At 40.9% G+C, this 25,833-nt stretch overlaps 1 protein-coding gene across 1 annotated transcript in view; it reads left to right on the forward strand.

Annotated features, from left to right (window-relative positions):
- Positions 1 to 23,893, forward strand: part of cdh15 (cadherin 15, type 1, M-cadherin (myotubule)) — a 29,086-nt gene extending 5,193 nt beyond the window's left edge. The window contains exons 2-14 of the mRNA XM_047362361.1: positions 11,024 to 11,191; positions 13,698 to 13,853; positions 14,216 to 14,360; positions 15,705 to 15,886; positions 17,155 to 17,283; positions 17,392 to 17,574; positions 18,371 to 18,615; positions 18,699 to 18,835; positions 19,959 to 20,189; positions 20,293 to 20,532; positions 21,359 to 21,507; positions 21,647 to 21,841; positions 23,306 to 23,893. Of these exons, the coding sequence (XP_047218317.1) occupies positions 11,024 to 11,191; positions 13,698 to 13,853; positions 14,216 to 14,360; positions 15,705 to 15,886; positions 17,155 to 17,283; positions 17,392 to 17,574; positions 18,371 to 18,615; positions 18,699 to 18,835; positions 19,959 to 20,189; positions 20,293 to 20,532; positions 21,359 to 21,507; positions 21,647 to 21,841; positions 23,306 to 23,506 (2,361 nt within the window). The 3' untranslated portion in view covers positions 23,507 to 23,893. The remainder of the gene's footprint in view (positions 1 to 11,023; positions 11,192 to 13,697; positions 13,854 to 14,215; positions 14,361 to 15,704; positions 15,887 to 17,154; positions 17,284 to 17,391; positions 17,575 to 18,370; positions 18,616 to 18,698; positions 18,836 to 19,958; positions 20,190 to 20,292; positions 20,533 to 21,358; positions 21,508 to 21,646; positions 21,842 to 23,305) is intronic.
- The last annotated feature ends 1,940 nt before the right edge of the window (positions 23,894 to 25,833 follow it).

Consider the following 25,833-nt stretch of genomic DNA (forward strand, 5'->3'; position numbering starts at 1 on the left):
CAACCTGAAGAGGACAAGCCACCCTTTTCCGGTCGAGAACTATGGCCTCGGACTTGGAGGAGCTGATTTTCATCCCTGCCGCTTCACACTCGGCTGCGAACTGCCACAGCGCATGCTGTAGGTCTTGGCTAGAGGGGGCCAGCAGGACCACATCATCTGCAAAAAGAAGAGACAAAATCCTCTGGTCCCCAAACCAGACCCCCTCCGGCCCTTGGCTGCGCCTAGAAATCCTGTCCATAAAAGTTATGAACAGGACCGGTGACAAAGAGCAGCCCTGCCGGAGTCCAACATGCACCGGGAACAGGTCCGACTCAGTGCCGGCAATGCGAACCAAACTCCTGCTCCGCTCGTAGACCGGATGGCCCCTAATAAAGGGCCCCCGATTCCATACTCCTGGAGCACCCCTCACAGGGCATCACGAGGGACACAGTCGAATGCTTTCTCCAGGTCCACAAAACACATGTGGACCGGTTGGGCAAACTCCCATGAACCCTCGAGTACCCTGTAGAGGGTATAGAGCTGGTCCGGTGTTCCTCGGCCGGGACGAAAACCACACTGCTCCTCCTGAAGCCGGGGTTCGACTATAGGCCTGACTCTCCTCTCCAATACCCTGGCGTAGGCCTTACCAGGGAGGCTGAGGAGTGTGATCCCCCTGTAGTTGGAACACACCCTCCGGTCACCCTTCTTATGAAGGGGGACCACCACCCCTGTCTGCCAGTCCAGAGGCACTGTCCTCGTCCGCCACGCAATGTTGAAGAGGCGTGTCAACCATGACAGCCCTACAACATCCAGAGACTTGAGGTACTCAGGGCGGATCTCATCCACCCCCGAAGCCCTGCCACCGTGGAGCTTTTTAACCACCTCGGTGACTTCAGCCGGGGTGATGAAAGAGTCCAACCCTGAGTCCCCAGCCCCTGTTTCCACTACGGAATGCGTGATGGCAGGATTGAGGAGATCCTCGAAGTACTCCTTCCACCGCCGATAATGTCCCCAGTCGAGGTCAGCAGCTCCACATCCCCAGTATAAACAGTGTTGGCGAAGCACTGCTTCCCCCTCCTGAGGCGCCGGACGGTTTGCCAGAATCGCTTCGGGGCCAACCGGTAGTCCTTCTCCATGGCGTCACCAAACTCCTCCCAGGTCCAAGTTTTTGCCTCTGCCACCGCCCGGGCCACGGCACGCTTGGCCCCACGGTATCCGTCAGCCGCCTCAGGAGTCTCACAAGCCAACCACAGCCGATAGGACTCCTTCTTCAGCTTGACAGCGTCCCTTACTGCCGGTGTCCACCACCGGGTTCGGGGATTGCCGCCGCGACAGGCACCGCAGACCTTACAGCCGCAGCTACGGGCGGCAGCATCGACAGTAGATGCGGAGAACATTGTCCACTCCAACTCTATGTCTCCAACATCCCTCGGAATCTGGTCAAAGCTCTCCCAGAGGTGAGAGTTGAATACATCCCTGGCCAAAGGGTCCGCCAGACGTTCCCAGCAGACCCTCACTATGCGCTTGGGCCTGCCAAGTCTGTCCGGCTTTCTCCTCCTCCAGCGGATCCAACTCACCACCAGGTGGTGATCAGTGGACAGCACAGCCCCTCTCTTCACCAGAGTGTCCAAAACATGCGGCCGAATGTCTGATGATACGACAACAAAGTCGATCATTGACCTCCTACCTAGGGTATCCTGGTGCCAAGTGCACTGATGGACACCCTTATGTTTGAACATGGTGTTCATTATGGACAATTCGTGACTAGCGCAGAAGTCCAATAACAAAACACCGCTTGGATTCAGATCGGGGAGACCATTCCTCCCAATCATGCCTCTCCAGGTGTCACTGTTGTTCCCCACGTGGGCGTTGAAGTCCCCCAGCAGAATAATGGAATCCCCTGGAGGGGCACTATCCAGCACCCCCGACAGGGACGCCAAGAAGGCCGCTCAAATGTAAATAAACAGAAACAAATATTTCAGATGACATTGGACAAAGATATGTATGCCATTTTTAGTTGCATTTTGAGCCAGATGGTAAATCATGTCAGTGAGAGGTAATGAGTGGAGGGGTTGTGATTTTTCTGTTTTTAGCACCAACCAAAACTGTGTTTTTTGTTTGTTTGCTTTTTTATTTTTGGAAATATAAACTGTTCCTGGCTAATTTTTTGGCCCCACCAAAAGGAGGTTGTGAGTATACGTGAACCAAGCAGTATGTTTCCCATCTCCTAAAGCCAAGGCAGCACCTCTTCGATATGACCATACTTGCAAGTGTAAACAAGCTGTCCTGTTAACCTCGGAACAAGGATTAGTAATGGGGAAGTTGACATACAGCAGCATTAGCAGAAAACGTCAGTGTTGCAGTTTTTCTGTGCTCTAAGCTGCACCTTACTAATGGCTATGTGGTCTAATAGGTTATTTACATTCATTCAGTCTTATCATTCAGCTAATAAACGACTAAAGATAATAATCATTCTTAGCCTCTTCATATAGCATTTGGATGCCACTGTTGTGACAGCAACTCGTCCATTTCATCCCATGCTGTTTGCTTTCTTAAGCATGTGGCAGTAAATACGTATGGTTAATTAAAGTTATAATGAAGTTTGTTACAACGTAACAAGAATTTCTTTACTCAGCAAGTACAAAATGCTTATCCCTACTTCATATAAAATTACAAGAAATTACCTTTAGCATACCAATCTCAGTTCCCCAGGTTCCCTCTGCTGATGCTACTAAGTGAGCAGAAAGCTCATGTTTTCTCCTTAACAGAAAGAGATCTTTTAGCTTAATCTCTTAATATTCCTTTCAATAGCAACATTGAAAAAGTGTAACCATTCTTGAGTATGATGCCAAAATAACCCTCTTCTTTTGTTGCTGTGAGACCAAATCATCCCCAAACAAGCTGTTGACACATCTGAGAGGCAGATCTGTAAAAGTGTCTGGAAGAAGGCTCTGAAACAGTTAACCTGAACATGGTGTCATCACCAAGCCTGTCAGAAAAAGGCCCTCTCTGATCTAATTGGTAATGTGACACTTTGCTATTACTGCATCCTTGTCTGGTGAAAACATTATCCAGTGTGCAGATACTCAGAGGAGCCACTGTCCACAACACAGCGTCATGTTTTCTAATGTAGAGAGCTCTGAAAGGAAGTTTGGAAATTTACAAGCTGCCTGCTCTGTACACTTTGGTGCTTATAAGGGTTTCTGTTCACCTCTATGCTTCAAGCACCGGAAAAGCTGGAACATGATGTAGCAGTTGTCCATAATGGAAAACCTTAGTCCATTAAACTTGGAAAGATGGAATATCGTAACTCTACTCCAAAATGCTTTTTCTCCAAACACTGTGATGTCTAAAGCAATTTTTAACTGTACGAGGTTTGTTTCCTTCATTGTTCATTTTTTTGTTAAAGGATCACAACTGTTAGGGCATCTGCAGAATAACTTCACTGTAGTTTTAAGGGTTGCTTTTGGCAAACTGATCTAAATATAGTTTCCATGTTCTTCATTTTCTCCCAGTAGAGTTCTTCCACATGAAATGATTAAATTTAATCTGTTTATGCTTGCAAAATGTCAGTAATAAGGTCAATCAGTCTGATTTTGTTCTTTCTTTAACCCTTGTGCCCTCCTCAAATTTGGCAAAAATGTACAGGCAACAAAAAAACTAAAATGGAATCATACATCCATATGTTTTCTGCTTTTTGATAAATATCTTTGGCATCTTTAGTTTGGCTCTAAAAATTCAATCTATTTCAGGAGTTTAACAATTTAAAACCAAGTTTAGTTGAACTTTTCAATATTTATTGCAAACAAAGGACAAAAAATAAAAATATTTTCAGTAATAAATAGTGGGGAGAGGCTTTGCCGGTGTTCAGAGTCTAAAATAGATCAAAGATTGGCAACAAAATTTATTTAATTGCATTAGGATCCGTAATTAGAAAAGAATATTGAATTACACATTTTAAGTGAGCAAACGATGCAGGTTACTGGTATACATTTTGCAGATACGTGTCAACAAAATGACATTTATCATTACTTCTAAAACTTCTGCTATTTAGTAATCAAGTTGAAAGAAAACGTAAATACACAAATGTTAACTCATTGGAGCTTATTTGGGCGAACTCTTAATGGGACAGTTCAGATTTCTTGAAGTTGGGTTCTGTGGAGTTGTTTGCAGAGACAGGATCTTACTTGCTACTGGCCAGAATGTGTCCAAATTGGACTTCTGCCATCTTAAAATTTTTATTTAGTTTAGATTGTTTACGTAGCCTCAAATCTCAACAAATGCCAAAGCACTTTCCAAGAAACAAAAGTCCAATCCATATAGTATAGAATAATAAGTTGGGTCAGTATGCTGTATTTTTTACGCACCCATGCATAACCACCATCATTACTCATGGTTTTTTTTTTTTAATATAAAGAAAAATGATTTTCTTAACCTTAACCTGCATCTCTCTATACTTTGCCATGGCTGTTGAGCCAGGCATGTGACAGTGATCCATGCAAATACTATTTTAGAGGCATTTGAACCATTAGCCCCTTTTCCATTGCCTGTAGAGAGCCCCAGGCTTTGTAAAGTCCAGGTCGTGTTTCAGTCCAAATAATTTCACTCTCCCAGGGATTTACTTTGACGGGTAAAAAAACCCTACTCTGGAGTACGTCTTTTAAGCTTTTTGTTAAAGGGGTGGGGTTGTGCGCTGCGAGGCTTGGCACCAGCAGCTTTAGTAATGGCGCAGGTTACTTCAACTTAATAGTTTTTATAACATTAATATGTTACAAAAAGTAGTTTTAAGATGTTTTTAAGCAAGAAAGTAGAGCTCAAAATGTCATCTGTGCTTTCAGTTAATCAAGAATGAGCCTACTTTGAAATGTTTTTTTAGAGTTTTTGGAGCACCGGAGCTCCTCTTACAGGTTGGTCTAGCTGTTAAGCTAAACTAAGCTAGTCGGGCGGCTGGACTGAGACTTCCCCACTAACCGCTACCTAATCTCTGCCCAGCACTCTGGGATTTCCCGCTATCTGTTATCTCTTTGTGGCGGCTGAAAGTGAATATACAGTGTTATGTAGGCATGTGGTGAATAACCGCAAGTACCAGAATATAAATGGAATATTTTTCACTTGAAATTTGTGACATTTTAAGTTATTGTTGGCATTTATTATTAACAATTTGCCACATTTCTGTAAGACAGATGTTTTAAAGGGGCTGATGATCAGAGCACTTTAAATTTTCCATGTACATAAAAAAAACAATTCCCTAAGACTGTCTTTTCATGTAAACCTAACTTAGTGGAGTATGAACTCTTTAATATTTTTAATTTTCAGTAGTTTTATGCAGACGGCTATGCAGAAAGGGAGACAACAGTTCCAGGTTTGGATGCAGTCTCCCAGAATATATATATTTGCTTACGATTAGACAGTCAAGGTATCAATTCCTTGTAATTCTGGAATGATTATCAGTTTTTGTATTCTAATAAATACATTTTTACTAAAAAGATGTCCTGTAGTTAGCTAATATGAGTTCCCCTGATGATAATAAAATAAAAATAAGTGAGTTCATTAGTGTTTAATAGTTATTTTAAATGAATTATGCAGTTGTAAATGAGTAATGCCATCTGCTGGAATGTAGATGTATTGCAGTTTTCTTCACAACTTCCCCATACACCATTAGACTGATTTAAATGAATGGTCCATAGCAATGGAAAAAGAAAGTACTAGATTCCCTGGTATTTGTATTACCTGGGTAAAACAAATACTGGGACTTTAAATCCTGGGGCTTTTGGTGGAAAAGAGGCTATTGTTACTCGTACTCGTACTCGTCGTCTTCCGCTTTATCTGGGACCGGGTCGCCGGGGCAGCAGAATCAGCAGAGATGCCCAGACGTCCCTCTCCCCAGACACCTCCTCCGGGGGAGCCCAAGGCGTTCCCAGGCCAGCCGAGAGACATAGTCCCTCCAGCGTGTCCTGGGCTGTCCCTTACTGCCGGTGTCCAGCACCGGGTTCGAGGATTGCCGCCGCGACAGGCACCGCAGACCTTACGGCCGCAGCTACGGGCAGCAGCATCGACAATAGATGCGGAGAACATGGTCCACTCCGACACTATGTTTCCGACATCAGACGGTCAGAGACCTGTCCCCAACCCGATGCGACCCTCTCATCCACTGGGGTAAACCCCAACACTAGACGGCTGAGCTGGGGGGCAACAAGCAAACCCACCCCAGCCCGCCGCCTCTGCCCGTGGGCCACTCCAGAATAGAAGAGAGTCCAGCCCCTCTCGAGGAGATGGGTTCCAGAGCCCATGCTGTGCGTGGAGGCGAGCCCGACTATTTCCAGTCGATATCTCTTGACCTCCTGCACAAGCTTGGGCTCCTTCCCCCCAGCGAGATGATATTCCACATCCCTAGAGCCAGCCGAAGCATCCGGGGATCGGGCCGCCGAGGTCTTCACCTTTGGCCGCCGCCTAATCCTCTTTGCACCGGTCCCTCATGGTTCCACCTGCAGGTGGAGGGCCCACTGGGGCATGGCCTCGCGTCTCTCATTCGGGCTTGGCCCGGCCGGGTCCCGCGAGGAGCAACCCGACCACCAGGTGCTCTCCAACGAGTCCCGACCCCAGGCCTGGCTCCAGGGTGGGACCCCGGCTCTGCCGTACCGGGCGACGTCACATGCTTCTATTTAGTAGTCGTGAGGGGTTCTTGAACCGCTCTTTGTCTGACCCGTCACCTAGAGCCTGTTTGCCATGGGGGTCTCCCAGGGGCAATTAAGCCCAGACAACATAGCCTCTAGGATCATTCGAGCACTCAAACCCCTCCACCACGTTAAGGTGGTGATTCAAGGAGGGGGCTATTGTTACTTTTGCATTAAATGTAGTCTGTACTCTTTTGCTTAACTTGAGCCTTTAGAAAAACTAATCTCTTTTATTCATCCAGCCGGATATTTACTTCACATTGTTGTAAATATGAATCTGAGAATATTATTTAATATTTAATATTAATATTTTAATATTTTATCAAATAATATTTTGGTCTGTTAAAGATTGTCCTGTGAATACCAGCCCCATGAAGGCGATGGTATTAGGAGAGAATAGAAAGGTGTGAGACGAGCTCTGGCATTATTGAACAGCATAAACTCTGCACATATCTGGAATGAATTCACACAATTTCTTAAAATACAAGAATTTATTAACAAAAATAAGTCAACTCGAAGTCAAACATATTTCAATCAACAAACTCTTTACTGTGCTAAAACAATTCAACTAAACTACCAAGCAGAATTAAAGAATAATCAAGACTAATGGGCTATGTACAATATAAACAAGTTGATTAAAGATGATTAGAAATTATGACCAAAAGAGTGATGCAACATTCCCATGCAATGTTTATGTTTGAGAACCAAGGATTATCTTGAAGAATCTGGAAGTGAAGTTAAGTTAGTCTTGGAACTAACTTAGGAAATAATCAGCAAACGTTTAGACAACCCTTCACAATGCAAGATCAGGTAAAATATTATTTTAATAAAATAATGTTTTAAATAATAATCTGCCGAATAAAACCAACCTCCTGGATGACTAATTCTCAATGGTGTCTAATTAACTGCCTTTATTTATTGAAATAATATTTGAAGAAATATTATAAGAGGAGTATTTTGGAAAAGAGCCAAATCTTTCTGGAGAAATGGGGCTTAATGGTGTTTACTTAGTTATCAACTCTAGTAAATGATGTTCAGGGACTATTATTCACTAGCTTGAAAACCAACAACCTTTCTGTTGACTAGCCTTAATGCTAGCACACACGTGTTCTTACCGTTAGCAGTTAAGCTAGCAACAAGTGGATAGCTTAGCACCAGAATCAACACATACCTTTAAAATACCAGGGTTAATAAAAGGGTTAAAATGCATAAGCGCGGACGGCGCGTTATAAGCGATCTTCTGTTTAAAATCACCCTTTAAATAAAGCTTATCTTAACTTTACAACATACAAAGAACACAGAACCGGCGCGTGCCGTAGCTAGCCTACTAGCACTAAAGATAGCCAGGTTCCACAAAACAAAACTTCAAAACATGAAAATGTTTAGATCATTTCATCCTAAATCTATCTGTTAATCTTCCCAAACCTAACCTATGACCATGTTGAGGGAATGTTGTCCAAGGGCGAAGTTTGAAGAAGGTATCCAGTCAACAGGCGGTTGGCTCGGTAGCTAACCTCTGCGTTCGCTCTGTGAACAAAAGAGTTAGCTCCGGAGAGCTGGCGGCTCGGCCTGTCCGCTGCCCAGCTGTTCGTTACCGTAACACGGTTGTGCAGGCCGTAGTAACTTCCTTCAGACTGGGCTTGTAGAAACAGCTTCTCCACCGGGGTCTCTCCTTGACACAGGTTTGCTTCTGTGGGGCCTCGAAGAGAAAATGTAAGCAACTCTTACACCTTAATTTCCCCGTTCATGAATGAAAATACCGGATGCACAGACAGTATTTCATTCTACTTAACTTTGCATATGATCGGTGATCGTATGGCTTTGGATCCAGTTGAATTTATGTCTTTTTGCCAGCAAAAGACATCAGCGCACTTTCCTCTCCTATCCGGTCTCTCTGCAAGGCCGCATGGAAGAGAGCGATATGTGGGAAGGGTGGGGGTCTTATACGGGCAGTGGCATCACTGGGACGTCCTCTGCTACCCCCCTTCCCCCTTCGGAGTTGTGCTTTTATTTGGGTAATGGCGCCACAGGAAGTCCGCAGTTATCCCCTTTTCTGGCTGTGCCGGAAGAAGGTTAATGCACTTTATTTTGAAAAGTTCCAGGAATGTCCGTACCAGAGTTTTAGTTGAAATCCATGGCTGTATGGTCCCAACAACATTAGATACTGATTGCTACGAAGCTTTCCACTGAACCCCCAAAAATCTGAATCATCCTTTAACTATTCTCAGACTTCCGGTACAAGACAGACTCCTGTCATCTGCAGAAATACTTAGATGATTTTACAGTTGTGGGGTGGATCAGAGATGGATCAGAAGCTGAGTAACAGGAAGGTGGTGGACCGCTTTATGGCATGGTGTGGAAACAATCATCTCATCTTGACCATGAATAAAACAAAGGAGATGATTGTGGATTTTAAGAGAAACAGGAAACAGGTCAAACACTATTTTCATCATGGAAGAAGAAGTGGAATTGGTGGAGGAGTATAAATACCTCGGTGTTCACCTGGACAACAGACTAGAGCGTAGATGCAACTGTGAAGCCGTCTACAAGAAGAGACAGAGCAGACTGTACTTCTTGAGGAAGCTTATGACTTTCGGTGTTTGCAGCAAGACGCCGCGTATCTTCTTGAAGTCTGTTGTAGAGAGTGTGATCTCTTCTGCCATCATCTGCTGGGGAAGCAGCATCAGAGTCAGGGACTTAAAAAAAGCTCAACAAGCTGATAAAAAAGGCTGGCTCTGTTCTGGGGACTCCTCTGGAACATCTGGAGATCATTGTGCAAAGAAGGATTCTTCACAAAATAAAGAACATTATGGAGAACTCTGAGCATCCTCTTCATGAGACTGTCCTACAACAACAGAGTGCCTTCAGTCAGAGGCTTCTTCAGATCTGCTGTAAGACGGAGCGCTACAGGAGATCCTTCCTGCCCACAGCCATCGGCATCTACAACGGCTCTTTGAAGAAACCTACATAATATGAGTTACAATAAAGTATTTTTGAATTAAACTGAATTTCAGACTTGACTAACATGATTAACATGATCATTAAACGATTTATGTAAAACTATTAGTATTCCTATTATCCTCAGGTATTAAGGTTTATTCTCCAATCATAAACACACTGAACAACCTGTTGCAAAGGAGCATAAGTCTTTTACCATTACAAATACAACTGAGAATCAACTGTTATTGACTTTGAGACTGAGTTACAATCCAGAGCATGTTTTATACCAGTGAAAGTTCAGTGTTTCATATGGAAATATATTTCAATCAGAATGGACTTGTGAGGATGACACGCACTGCTGGAATGTGGGTGTAAACATGGTATAATGGGTGGATGTTGATGGGTAGACTGGGTTAAATAGGTGGAGGTCAGGGATATAAAATGGTCTAAGATTAGCCTCTCCTTTGACTCGGCCTGCAGATGCCAGTCATGGTTGCCGTTTTTCTCTGCAGTGTGCAGCAGCATGACAGATGATCTGTGCAGCAGATTGCACACCCAAGAGACCGGCTGTGATCTCAGCCCATTTGCAGCATAAATGCCATATCCTGCAGATTTAATTATGTTTAGGGTGCACATGCATTGGGACAAGTTAATTATCTGTATACAGTTACATATGATTGAAAACACAGAAATGAAAATGTTTTTCTTGTTCTGAGGATTACGTCTTTGAGCTGTTAAACATCTGAGAAGTAAAGCTGACTCCAGTGAAATCCCAGAGACAAGCAGGAAGCGACCAAAGGAAATGTGTACATGATCTTATGCGTGGGTGTGGGTGTTTAGTCGATGATCATGCATATAGTGTACATGTGATCCCACAGTGTGAGAAAGCGAATGATTGAGTGTAACTGTGGAATTCCTATGGTGGAGCAAATCTGTAAGGTGATCCCTAACTCCCAGTCAGGTGCAGGGCTTGAGTATAAAGGGGAATTTGTGAGTGCGAGTAGGAATGCGGGTGGGAAAGCAGGGGATCTAAATCCATTGTCGACAGCTGTTGTGTGAGTGTGTTTCTCATGTGTGTGTTTGTGTGTGTGAAAATACAGTTCTGACAGCAATGTGATGATGGAGAGCTTGTAAAAAGAGCATGAGTGTTAATGTTTCCTTGTCCTGAAATAATTATTCACCCGGATCAAAGGGAAGTGACAAAAACTGGTTTTAGTTGGTGAAACCTGAAGAACTCTCCTATAGATACCACATTGCTGTTATACTCAGTATTACATCCATTCTGTCAGGCTATCGGGAATAACAAAGCACAGTAGGACATTAAACAGCTGCAAATATGTGTAACTGTACAATGTTTATCTTAAATTAGCAAAAAATGTAATTTTAGCTTCAACTTTGATCTGACTTACTGTCAACCATATTTCCTCCAGGTCTGCAGCTCTGCAGAGCATCACCACAATGAGGCAGAGCAAGACCATCGGACCCTTTACCTCTGGAGAAATCAAGGAAAAGGGATGATGAGAGTCAAGAGAGACTGGATCATCCCCCCCATCAGAGTGTCAGAGAACAGCAGATATGTTCCTGAAGATCTGGTCCAGGTAAAAATGTCACATCAAAGCATTTATATAAGCAGTTTTCACCACTGCAATCATTTTTACCTGAACATTAATTCAATTCAATTCAGTTCAGTTCAGTTTTATTTATATAGTGCCAATTCACAACACATGTCGTCTCAAGCCACTTCACAAAGGGTTTGGAATAGTGCAGGGTTGTTGGGAAGGTTAGAATAAACTACTGAGTGTTAGAGTTCGGCCATTTTAGAACGGGGTACCAAGTAAAATAATAAACTGATAAAGTTTATTATTTTATACACTGGTGACTATTGTTATACTAAAAACCACAAGGAATGCGGGTACCTCTCTCTGTCAGACTGATTATAACCATTGGAAAAGAGAAGGGGTCGCACAGGTAGCAGAAGTGGAGGGTGTGTTTGCACCTCAACCATAACTGAGCCGGTTTAGGCTAAACCTGACTCCCCCTTACAACAGGGAGGGAGGAAGGCAGAGGTCAAAATAATTGGCAAATAATTGTTGAGTGTTGTTTCCTGTTGCATTGTGTGTGCATTACAGGACAATGGTATTAAATCATCTCTATTTTCTTCATAGTTTGCTGCCAAAGAGTCTGATTTTCATGCAATCTTTAAAAGTGGTCTTGATCTATAGTCGATAGGTTTTTCTTTGGACTATGGCTCCTTTTTTGATTATTTCTACAACAGTCCTTGTACCTGACCACAGTGTGTGTTTATTAAACAAGAAGAATAAAAAGAAGGATACAACAACATTTGTCAGGCAGCAGGTAAACATTATCTGAAGGTAATTCTATTATCAAATAAGAAAAAAAGGATTTACAATATTTCATCTATTCCAAGTTTACTTTCATTATGAGTCATGAACTGTCCTTACTCTATGTTGACCAAGATGAGATTATTCTTATCCAAGAGCAATAACATTTTCTCATTTATCATTTAACCATTTAGCATAATTTTTTCAGCTAATAAGGATTTACGCTGCTGTGGGATTCTGCAGAGCTTGTTAAACTTTTATTATAAATAAGAGGTAAGACAATGAAATTATTAAAAGATGCCATTACTGGACAGAAGTAGAATATTATGCTTTAGAGTTTGGTTACAGTGAAAAGGTATGTGCCCCCTTACAAATGTCTTCTTAAATCGTTTTTTTTTTTGTTTTGTTTTTTTTCACACTCCAATTTTACGGATTCAGGATGCAGGTTCAGACAAAAATTAAACTGAAAAAACGCTGTTTTCAGATAAAGGTTTCATTTATAGCAAGGTGCGTTATATCAAAAGTACCTCCCACCATGTAAAAACCTAATACCTAAACCTAATAACTGGGAGGGCCATCTTTAGCAGAAACAACGACCATCGAGGCGCTTTACAAAATGAGAAGATCCAATTTATATACAGAAATATATACAGATAGTTACTGACAACTGACAATGAGTCTTTTACAGCACTGTGGAAGATTTTTGACCCACTCTTCTTTGCAGAATTGTTTTAATTCAGCCACATTTTATAAAGTTTTGTTACAATATTTTAAGTGGATCAAAGTCGAGACTTCAAAGTTTTTATTTTATTTATTTTTTATTTTATTATTTGTTGTAGCCATTTAGATACCTGCTTTAGATCATTGTTCTGCTACATCACCCCAGTGATTTCGAGCTGAACGTCACAAACTGATGGCCAGAATTTCTCCTGCAGGATTTTCTGGTGGAGAGTAGAGTTCAAGGTTCCACCATTACAGAAATCCTGGTTCATTCATCCTGGTCCTGAAGCAGCAAAGCACCAAATCACAGTTAATATGTGAGGGAGACAAATTTATTATATATTTACTCTGGTTATCTTTGTCCTTTGTATGGTTTAAGTTCTCAAACTAAACTTTTAGTGGTAGGCACGTCTGATTTTCAGAAGAATTGAGCAAAATCTATCAAGTATTAAGCAATCTTTAATCTTTAGCTCTAATGTTAATAAGGAACCTTTTTAATTTAACTGAGATAATTTGGGCTAAAATTATTGACATATTTAATATTTTACATGTTTTCAGAGGTAAAACCGTATAGTTCGTTGATGACATCATCTGTGTAGATAACACGTGTGTGGTGTAATAAATGTTGATTCAGATTCGGAAAGTGAATCCATTTTGTTCTGTGTTTATTTTACATTGTTTTACTTGAATTATCTAAAGGCTTTATCAAACTGATTGATGAATGTTTCTCCGTTGGAATGACAGTGGTGTTTAATAGGTAGACTGTTAGTAATTGTGCAAATCTTTCAGTTCAAGGAGAGCCATTGAGTTACTATTAAAACGTGACATCTAACATATACAAGTCAGAGGAAATGGAAACAAAATCTGGAAAATGACTCCTTGCTATTAGTAGTTTGAAATCTCAAAGGACTTTCTGAGTTTAAACATTCCAGGCTTAACCTCCCCTATGTTCACATCTGGTGTTTGGAACATATACTGTCTCGCTCCCTGGTTTCCTATGAGGTTTTAATGATCAGCAACCTTTTCTTGTTTTTCTGCACAGATCAAGTCAGACAAAATCTTCTCAGGAGAGGTGATCTACAAGTTAGAGGGCCCAGGGGTGGACCAGGAGCCCAAGAACCTGTTTGAGATTGATGATAAAACGGGAGTAATCAGGAGCAAGAGGCCGCTGGACAGAGAGCAGTACAGCAGCTTTACGGTAAGGCCTCATTAAAGAACCATCAGCCAGAGGTAGTTACTGCACGCCATAAAGCGTGCTGTAAGAGTTTGCATGAGTTCCTGTTTCTGTGTAAGATCACATATCATTGTGTCGAACACTAGTACAAATGGTTAGAGGTCAGATTTCCAGGGCCGTTATTGGCATCTTGGGAGAGATGCCGGAGTGTTTCATGAATGTACATTCTTTATTATTCTGCAAGGATATTTCTTATACATTCTCCCATATAGCTAAAAATAAACGTTATCTACTGCTTCATCTGTCCATTGCGGAAAACGTAAGAAACAGCTTCATAAATCAAACATGTAACTAAAAAACTTTTCTTGCTGTGTCTCTGTATATAGCTGAAGGCCTTTGCACTGTCCCCCAGCGGAGAAAGACTGGAGAACCCCACAACCATCGAGATTGTGGTGCTGGACCAGAACGACAACAAGCCTGTTTTCACTCATAAGCAGTTTTTTGGATCGGTCTCAGAGTTCTCTGTCCCAGGTAGAGCAATAAAAGAATCAAAGTGTGACATACTGTATCTTGTCTTTTTGATTTATATTGTTCTTTAAAAAGCCATCTTAGGTTTCTTTCTTAATACACATTTTAAACAGCATATATTCACCTTTATTTGAAAATAATTGGTCCATATCATTTAAAACAAAGTATACCCTAAAGTGTGGCATGTTTTCCATTGTCATAGTTTTACATAAATGGCAGGTCAAAAATAAGAATGTGAAAGAGATGTGTCAGGAGTTGTGGTAAAATTACCATTCAATTCAGATCCTTTTACCCCAAAGTTACCGCTTTGGCTCATTATTATTATTGTCATGGTGTTGGTTAGATTTGCTAAATCCCAAATTACTACACAAATGAGATCAGATAAATAGACATACATATGAATCACCTGTAAACATCTGGTGCACATACTAAACCAAAAAATCTTCTGGATAGTTGATAGGCAGGCATGAAATAGACTATGATTCGCTGAAGGACTGTATGCAAAACCTGTTCCTATAATCTTTAAATCAAATAACAGCAGGGAAATTTCCTGTGCGCTTTCTAACAACAAAACAACAATGCCTTTCCTTGTCAGATTTGTCTCTGTTATACAGACAGTTGCAGCATATGACACATGAGAACATTTATCATGGTGGCTATAGGGTGCCAATGTTGAAACATATCACAGGAACAATGCACATCACTCTCATTGTAATAACTATCAGCAAACATGGCTGCTATATGGAAGAAAATCAGGTAAACAATCTTGCTATTTTTGTAGCAAAGATTCAGTAGTATCTTAAACTGCCACAGCTCCAACTTCCCGCTGCAGCTAGTGGTGCTGCAAAGCCAATTTTTCTGGCCACTTGTGTGAAGTGTCTGTGGAGATCTGTTTTCTAAAAGAGAATAAAGTAGATTACAATAGCTTTTCAAGTTCAAGTAGAGCATTTCACATGAAAATTCTGAGATTTGTATTACTCTACTCTACTCAACTTTTACCTTAATCCTGCATAGCAGCATTGATGGATTAACATCAACACTTTACATTAACAAGTTGTTCACCCTGTTATGTTAAACATCAAAAGTGATCAAGGTTTATTAACTGTTTTGTGGGCAGGAATGTACAACGTCTAATTGAAATATAATGTTGCCAATATTAATTTGAATAGATAAACTAGATATAGATAAATAAATCAGTCTGTTGAAAACTGTATTAGTTAAGACAGTGCTATTAAATGTTTATCACCAATGGTTAATGTTTCCCATGCAGGAAATTTGTCATCTTTTCCTTGAACTCATAACAAAGTAATTCATTCTCTGATTGAAACTTTTAATTCTCCTTGGCAGGAACATTGGTGATGTCAGTCTTAGCCACGGACGCAGATGACCCGATGACAGAAAATGCAGCTCTGGGCTTCTCCATCATTGGTCAGGACAGCATCCCTCCCAATGCTGTAAACAAGACTATGTTTGGCATCAACAACCAGACAGGAGCCATATACACCAGAGATGTGGGCCTGGACCGAGAGGTAAATAAGATGCAGAGATACAGATGGATGGAAATGGATAGGAAACACTGAGTTTGTACATTGTACTCTGAGGGTTGTGTTGGGGATGAGTAGTGCCATATTCTTCTTGAACGTGCTATTAAGAGTGGTTCCATACAGACAGTTAATTACCCAGGTATCATTATTCTCCTCCATTAGTCTTTAAGTTGGTTCTATTGATCAGTTTGGAAAGTACTAAAACTGTATATGGAGCATTCTTGAAAAGGGTGCTGGGGTTCTTTAGACCATTTTGATCTAAATTGTTTTCACATCAGCTGCTATGTTTTGTTATTTATTGCCAAGATAAAAAAATGAAGAAAGGATTATTCAAGATCTCTAACACCTGGAAAGCCTGGCACTTTATAAGATTTAATAAAAAGCTAATTAATAAACCCCACCCCTCCATCTGCAATTAGCTTTTGTTTTGTATTTTTACTAAATGCCCCCAGACTGACAGGTTAAATGGTCTAAACATCCTCAATATGGGAGTACCACGGGGTGGTGTGCTGAGTTCCCTCCTCTGCACCCTTCTCACCAATTAAAGTACATCCAAACATGGATCAAATAAGGTTGATACATCAGCCATTGGACTCATTTGAAATATAAATAAAACTGCATATTAAGAAGAGTTTCAGTATCTGGAAGCATGATGGGACACCAACAACCTGATTTTAAACGAACGAGGAAATTACTTTGAGTTTTGGCGCCACAAAAAAAACCTAATAACAGTCCAGTAACCATCAAAACAGAGGCCTAGTTATAGGCAAAGCACAGCATCACCTCTACTTTTTAATGAAGTCAAGGAGACCTAACCAGCCTTACAAGTTGCTGAGCAGCTTCTATAAATGCACAATGAAAAGCCTTCTGACAAGTGGCATGATGGATTCCAGCTGCACCACAGCTCTCCAGCATACTGTAAAAAAAGGAAACACAGGAAATATTTAATGATTAAAAAGAGCAAAAAACACAACATGAAAGACAACACTAACCCAGGACATAAGGTGTCCCAGCATAAAAAAGTTGCTTAATTCTAACCAGAGCATAATTAATAATTGTTGTAACTTTTCTCAATACCGACTCTGCTTCCAATTAAGCAGACAAATACTGTAAATATGGCAGAAATGAAATGCTTTTTATGGATGTGCAATCTTACTTATTCTCATGACTTCATATCTAATAATTTTTGCTACACTAAATAATTGTGATCACAGCTTGATTGTTTACTCTGAACATGTTGTAATGTGTTCCAGGTGGTGAAGGAGTTCAAGTTAAAGCTACGAGTTGCTGATATGTGGGGCGACGGATTACACAGTGATGCTGTGGCCATCATCAGTGTATCTGATATCAACAACCATGCACCACAATTCCGCGCTGCCTCGGTGAGCTTTTAGTGAATGACTTATGATACAATGTTGCTTTCAGCTTATTCCTGTATAAGCAATGACAGTAGTTAAATTTGTGGGCTGTGTTTTTGGTGGTACCTTTAGTACAGCATTAAAGCACTGGAGAACAGTTACAACATTGAGATTGGCCGAGTGAGTGTGACGGACAGAGACGACCCTGGAACAGGAAACTGGGAGGCCAAATACACAATTTACAACGACCCATATGGAAACTTTGCCATACAGACGGATCCAGTCACCAACCAGGGAATCATGACTGTGGTGAAGGTACAGAACTAGGATAAAATACAAGGGAGAGGTTAGGATTTGTGGGATTTGTACCTTGAAGTGATTGAAGAACCAAACAATGCTTTTCATTCCCTTAAATTAGTTTTATGTCAGTATAAAATATCACATCTTTTTTGTGCTTTGTGTTTGAGATCCATAATATTAAGTAACGGTTTGTGGGGGGAAAAGCTTTAGATGTGTTGCGCCTCAGATGAGTTGGAATGATTGAAAACAAATAATCTACCATCCTATTTTCTTGACTTTATGTGATTTCTGATAAAAGATTTTACGTATTTTTGCTCTCTCTTGTTTACATCCAGAATTGGTAGAAATTAAACTCCTAAATAACTGACAGGAGCTTTGTCAGAAAGGGTTCTAAGAAAAAATTTGAAAATGAGAAATGGTTTGTGACTTAGCAGAGTAAGAACAGTTTTTGCACAGCACAAGATTTTTTAGAAAGCACTCTTAATTTAGTCAATTTAAACAACCCATGTGTGGTCTTTTAATTCAAAATATCTAAAAAAAAAAAAAAAAAAGCTATTTTCAAACAGTAACAGACAATCTGTGCAGCACAGGAAAGATTTTTCTTTTCTAGAGAGTCGAGCCTGTTAGACACAGCTATATGCCACCATCTACTGGTTCATATGTAAAGAAAGGTTGCTTGATGAGGTTTTCATGTTTTGCATTATGCTTTGAATTGAATTTGACATAACATAAAGTGGGTAAATGTGTGTCATTAAGTTCTACTGTCCAGCAGCAGAGTTGTGCAAATTTTCTTTTCTGTGCCGTATTGCAGCCCCTGGATTATGAAGTCAAAAGGGAGCACAATTTCATACTGACAGTAGAAAATGTCAATCCTCTGAGCAGCAAGGCCCCAAACTTACCACTGAGTTCTGCTGCAGTGTTGGTCACTGTGGTAAATGAGAATGAGGCTCCATATTTTAAGGAGAACCCCATACGGATCGAGGTCCCTGAGAATGAGATACCTGGGAAGCTGCTGAAAAGCAACATTGCCTCGGACCCTGATCATTCTGAACTGAGGTATGACCTATAAAGTACCTGAGAGGAGACTTTTCTCCACACAGAAATTTTTGACTGATTTTCCCTTTTTGTTTGTGGTTTAGATTTCAAATTAGCAAAGACCCTGAGGGGTGGCTGGACATCGATAGAGATACAGGAAACATTTTCCTCAGAAGATCCTTGAACATGAAATCTCCACATGTCAAAAACAACATCTATAGTGCAGTCATCATGGTTACAGGTCAGATCACCCCTTATTCTGTTTATTAGCACCTTTAAGGTCAATATTCTAATGCTAAAATATCTGACAGTTTAAACATCTTAGAGATTGACTTCAGATTTTTGTTTATGAAAATTCACATCTATATCTAACAAAGCAACAGATTCTACTGGCACATTTTCTTCATGCCACAGTAGTTCATGCAGGGACATCTGGCCCTGATATCAGACTGATATCAACACCTCTCAAATTTTTACAATATAGGCAGCCACAGAAGAAACAATTCAACATATTGACCAAAACTTTAGGCCTGGTTCTTTTCTCACTGAAGAAAATCATCTATATATTTCTATTAACAGGAAGGAAAAGTATATAAACCTTTCTGCTTACTGTTCAAGGTATAACACATTTGTTTATAACTATCAGCCATTCGCCACATGGCTCAGTGGTAGAGTAGGCTCACCATATACAGAGGCTGCAGTCCTTAATGCAGGAGTGCTGCATGTCTTCCTTTTCTCTCTCTGCCCTTCTTCCTGTCAAGCTACTAATGAATAAACACAACTAGTACCACATAAACTTTAAGTCAGGATTTATTTTTTTAAGTCTTTGTACAGTATTTCCAAAGCCAGAACTGGACTCAGCAGGCCCAAAACATGTGGATCATCTGTCCTAAAATGTTTCATGCAATAACATGGACACAGAGTGTTTGTCTTTCTGCTTGACCAAAAAGGCACATTTTGCAAATTAAATAGTTAAATACATACATTTATATGTTTTGTAGGCCATGTACTATTTTTAAATTAACAATTTCTACATGGTTTATAATCTGCTGGACAAGATACTTTAATTTTAGATCGGGTTATAAAATGTAAAAATTAGATCTAAATAAATTTGCAACCTGATGAAGACCGGATCATTAATATGCTGAAATTAGAGAATTGACAATGGGAATAATTACTTATTTCCATGACTGTATAATATCTGTGGATAATTTGTGTGATGTAGTTCTCTCTGTGGTTCGGTTTTAAATATCTGAAATATTTAAAGTCATAATTAAGATCTGTGTTGTATATTTTTTGTTAACATTAAAGATGAGGAGGCTGTGTTGTTTTGTGATGTTTTGTGTTGATGCTCGCACATGCAGATGCAGGTGGTGTATCAGCCTCTGCAACAGTGAATATCATCCTGGAGGAAACCAATGACTTCCCTCCCCAGGTCCGCCCTTTGAGCAGCTTCTTATGCACAGGTGACAGCAGAGCGACTTCTGGTCTTTTAATGACTGCTGTGGATGAAGATCGTCCTCCACATGCCGCTCCCTTCAGTTTTCTCATCACTGACTCTTTGTCATTAAACTGGACTGTCAATAAAGTCAATGGTAAGAAAGTGTGGGAGGTGAAGATACATGATGGATGTTCTTGTGATCCTCAGGACAGAACCCTGTCCTCATGTCCTTTCTTTCTCCATGTTTCCTGCTTTAGATACTCATACAGTCCTCAGCCCCACTGTAGATCTAGAAGCTGGAGAGTATGCAGTCACGGTGTGGGTCACAGACTCTGGCAGCCCATCTCAGAGTGCTTTAACTCAAGTCAATGTGACCTTATGTCACTGTGACTCCTATGGTGACTGTAGATCTGAGTCGGGGGCTTTCTTAGCCTCCAGTGTGGGAATCAGCTTCATCGCTCTCATTATTATCATTGCATGTGGTGCTCTTCTACTGGGTAAGTGTCATGCTGAATAAATTCCTTTTTAAACTCCGAAAAAGCAATACAACTAATATTTTTTCTGTTTACTCAAGAAAATGAACCATAATACAGTGTATGGAACTCTCCAGCATTGCTAGCAATGCTCATAGGTTTCAAATGTCTTAAAGTATATATACAGGGGTTGGAGAATGAAACTGAAACACCTGGGTTCAGACCACAATAATTTATTAGTATGGTGTACGGCCTCCTTTTGCGGCCAATACAGCGTCAATTCATCTTGGGAATGACATATACAAGTCCTGCACAGTGGTCAGAGGGATTTTAAGCCATTCTTCTTGCAGGATAGTGGCCAGGTCACTACGTGATACTGGTGGAGGAAAACAATCTTTGAATGGCATGTGCACTTTTTTCAAAAATCAGGAAATGGCTACAAATAAAAAATAAACTATTTGCCTAACCTTGGTCATATCCACAGTCAGATCAACAGTTAAAAAGAAAAAAACAAAACTGGAACTATGACAAACCATTTTTCTTTTTTGCCACCTTAGAAAAAATCCAAAGCTTACATTTTTTTACATGTGGGTGCAAATAAATATGGAATATGCAACAGATTACAATATATTTCCACTCTTATCAGTACATTATATCCAGCAACTGTTGTTATTTCCCCACAATTGATCAAATAGATAGAAATCTATTCCAGATGTCATAACTGATGAACCAAAAGTGGTCAAGATCTTGTTAAACATTAAAATAAAACTGATATGTTAAAAAAATGACAACAAATACCTTGATCTTTTGAAATATGATCAGATATAAACTAAGTGAATCTTGTTTGCAGTGTTGCTGTTCCTGGCTGTGGCTATAAACGCCTGTGGAAAACGTCACCACATAAGGAAAGGATCAGGTCTGCTTGTTGGGGAATCGGAGGACGACGTACGCGATAACGTCCTCAACTACAACGAGCAGGGAGGGGGTGAGGAGGATGAGGTAAGGTTCACATATTCTGGGAGATGTAATGTTGACCTTCTAAGGTCGAGGCTGCAGACCTGTGTCTGAAGTTTGCTTTTCTTGCCTGTGTATTATCAGTGCACATCAAAGTATGCGCTTCCTTGTATCACCTTGACAGAATGCCTTTAACATTGACCTGCTGTGGAACCCCCGTGATGCTCCTCCCACCTCCCCGTGGTCCTTCTACCCGGGTACTGGCCTTCCTCAAAGCAAGCAGCCCCTCAGGAAGGACGCCCCCCATAACCTGCCCTCCCCCACCTACCCCCGGCGACCTCCTGCAGATCCCACTGACATCGAGGACTACATCAATGAAGTGAGAAGCTCCAGCGAATACATGGCTTTCTATAGCAAAAAGCATCTATAGTTAAACTAAGATGCTTTCTCATATCAGGGTTTCCCAGATGAACAGATTTTATTCTTCACTAAGTGCTTCTATCATAAATGTGAAGAGATAGTTTAAGTTTTTGCAAGTGAGGTCTTGTAGAGTTGTTACCAGCAGTCAGTATCTTACCTGCAATGAATAAAATTCAGAGTTCTATTTGTGTGGAGAAACAGAAAGAATTTCTAATTGGAGAGTTGAGATAATGGCAAAGCAGAGAGGGGCTATCCTAAAACAACTCAGCCTCAAACATTCTATAGCAATTTATGAATAATTTAACATTAACATTGATATCACTTTCCCATCGGGCCAGAAATCATATATAAATAAGTTTACCCTGACTGGAAGTAATGTGTGACCTGCACAGAGTCCTGTAAATGAAGCTAGGGTGATAGGAAGGTTTTCCAACCTGAAAACATGGAGCATATCACCAAAGGATAATTGTCAAATCACCAGTGGATGTATGCAAATAGCTGGTCACCAACTTTAAGAAAGGTTTGATTGTCAAGAAATATTTTTTCACTGATTATTGAGAAGTGTAGAAATAATTTTACACATGCCTGATTTTAATAAAATGTAAACAAATGAAGATAAATATACACTCTGACTTTGCCGTTAGCTCTACTTCTCCCTGATTCCAAAGCCCCTTTTACATTTTGCGACCCTGTTCATTACTGGCTTTTCTGGCCCGGTACTGGCTTTTTCGGTACCTGCTCAGACGCAGGTCCCTTTGGGGCTGAGCAGAACTGAAATGTATCATGAACTGACCGCCCTTCACTGATTGGCCATGGAGGTGGTCAACTTATTCAAAAACAATTCAGTCTCTCTTTAAGAGGATGGCAAATTCAAACATTATAATCCACTTTCAGGTACTAAGACGGACCACTAAACCACAAAGGGTAAATAAAACTAGTTGTAGAAGGTCCAGATGAAAGTGTCTTTAGTTAGGTCAACTTCCAGTTTTTTCAGGATGCTCCTGATCTCTGCTAACACCTATCACTTTTTACACCCCTCAATAATTGTAGCAGTTCAGATGCCTTATGGATATTTTGGTATTGTTGGGCTTTTACCTGGAACAGTTACCAAATCTGACGCCTTTATTAAACCATAGAGAAACCAGGTTTTGTGTATATGCGCTGATAGCCTGCAGTGCACGCAACATCTTAATTCACTGGTTGCTATTGGTAGTTTTCAGAACACATAATTTGTGTTTAAACTGACGTAATAATTTGGAAAAACCTCATTGATTATAACTGGTCAGTTTTGTACAGTAACCCAGAAAAATCAAAGCTTAGTTTGACTTGTGAACTGTTTTAATGATGTCTGTTTATAATGGTGACATGCAGTTCCAGTAGGTGTTCTTACCACTTAAGAAACAACTTTAATTTGACTTCTCAGGGCTTGGAGGCTGCTGACAACGATCCCAACGTACCCCCATATGACACAGCCCTGATCTACGACTATGAGGGAGAGGGCTCAGTGGCTGGCAGCCTCAGCTCCATTGCTTCGAGCAGCTCGGAAGGAGATCAGGACTACGACTATCTCAACGACTGGGGACCACGGTTTCAGAAACTAGCCAATATGTATGACCCACGTTAAAGCCAACAGAACGCCACTGTGGAGTTAAGGCTACACGTCTGGACAGATTTGAAAGTTGTTTCAGTCCAGCACAAGTTATTTGGACACAACCTACAAGGTGATTTGATGCAGCATTCATTAGTTTGTTGCAGCTTTTAGGAAAGAAGCTGTAGATGTCGCTACGCAGAATCACTAATGATGCACATAGAAGGCATAACATTTGACTTTTTTTTATGTATTTCTTTTTTTACACACTTAATTTTATAAAATGAATCTTCAATATTTTGCTTTTGTGTTCATCAACGAACCCTCCATTCCAACATTTGTTAATCTTTAAGGGAGGTGTCTCTGCAAACGGTACCATGCAATATTCAGATAAGGGGATTAAACTGCCTTTTTATACCCGTTTCCTGGTGTTACTGGTGTCTTTAAAATATGTTTATTTCTTATAAAACTGGCTTTATTTACTAATGTGCACCTGTGTATTTATACGGTACATCATCTGTTCAGACCAAGAATAAATACTGCCTGAAAAGTGACAGTTTTTAAATATTGAAATATTTTGCAACATATTTTCTGAAGATCAGCTTACAATCCCTTAGACAAAGATCTTCGGAAAAGAAAACAACCTTCTAACGGGTTCCACCTACAGGGGTTGGACAATGAAACTGAAACACCTGTCATTTTAGTGTGGGAGGTTTCATGGCTAAATTGGACCAGCCTGGTAGCCAGTCTTCATTGATTGCACATTGCACCAGTAAGAGCAGAGTGTGAAGGTTCAATTAGCAGGGTAAGAGCACAGTTTTGCTCAAAATATTGAAATGCACACAACATTATGGGTGACATACCAGAGTTCAAAAGAGGACAAATTGTTGGTGCACGTCTTGCTGGTGCATATGTGACCAAGACAGCAAGTCTTTGTGATGTATGAAGAGCCACGGTATCCAGGGTAATGTCAGCATACCACCAAGAAGGACGAACCACATCCAACAGGATTAACTGTGGATGCAAGAGGAAGCTGTCTGAAAGGGATGTTTGGGTGCTAACCCGGATTGTATCCAAAAAGCATAAAACCACGGCTGCCCAAATCACGGCAGAATTAAATGTGCACCTCAACTCTCCTGTTTCCACCAGAACTGTCCGTCAGGAGCTCCACAGGGTCAATATACACGGCCGGGCTGCTATAGCCAAACCTTTGGTCACTCATGCCAATGCCAAACGTTGGTTTCAATGGTGCTAGGAGTGCAAATCTTGGGCTGTGGACAATGTGAAACATGTATTGTTCTCTGATGAGTCCACCTTTACTGTTTTCCCCACATCCGAGAGAGTTACGGTGTGGAGAAGCCCCAAAGAAGCGTACCACCCAGACTGTTGCATGCCCAGAGTGAAGCATGGGGGTGGATCAGTGATGGTTTGGGCTGCCATATCATGGCATTCCCTTGGCCCAATACTTGTGCTAGATGGGCGCGTCACTGCCAAGGACTACAGAACCACTCTTGAGGACCATGTGCATCCAATGGTTCAAACATTGTATCCTGAAGGCGGTGCCGTGTATCAGGATGACAATGCACCAATACACACAGCAAGACTGGTGAAAGATTGGTTTGATGAACATGAAAGTGAAGTTGAACATCTCCCATGGCCTGCACAGTCACCAGATCTAAATATTATTGAGCCTCTTTGGGGTGTTTTGGAGGAGCGAGTCAGGAAACGTTTTCCTCCACCAGTATCACGTAGTGACCTGGCCACTATCCTGCAAGAAGAATGGCTTAAAATCCCTCTGACCACTGTGCAGGACTTGTATATGTCATTCACAAGACGAATTGACGTTGTATTGGCCGCAAAAGGAGGCCCTACAGTATACTAATAAATTATTGTGGTCTAAAACCAGGTGTTTCAGTTTCATTGTCCGACCCCTGTATTTCCACTGTATAAATGTTCTTTTGCAACCCAAGAAAGTGGGTTAGCAGAAAGGTTGACAGAACCATTTGGACAGTTCAGAGCAAAGGTCCTGCACATCGGCATTTACATTGTAATCGCTTTCAAAACCTTTAAAGGTTAAAAAGTCTTGCCTTTTTGCACATCTACCGTTTGAAAGCAAATGTGAAGTGCCATCAGTTCCCTTAAGAAATGCAAGAAATTCCTGAATCTTCTACAGTACATTTGCATGAACGGACATTTTCAAACAGTATGCAAGAGAAAGCCATTTCTACACTGCATTTATGCAAATTAACAGCATCCTGATCGAATAAGTTTGCTTTCAAAGAAACCACTGTGTGATATGGCTTGGCAGCAAGCATTGTGAGAATAACAATAGTTTTCCTGCAAAATTCTTAAAGTGGCAGAGA

This window comes from Girardinichthys multiradiatus, chromosome 4 (genome assembly GCF_021462225.1).
Source record: "Girardinichthys multiradiatus isolate DD_20200921_A chromosome 4, DD_fGirMul_XY1, whole genome shotgun sequence".
Classification (NCBI taxonomy): Eukaryota; Metazoa; Chordata; class Actinopteri; order Cyprinodontiformes; family Goodeidae; genus Girardinichthys; species Girardinichthys multiradiatus.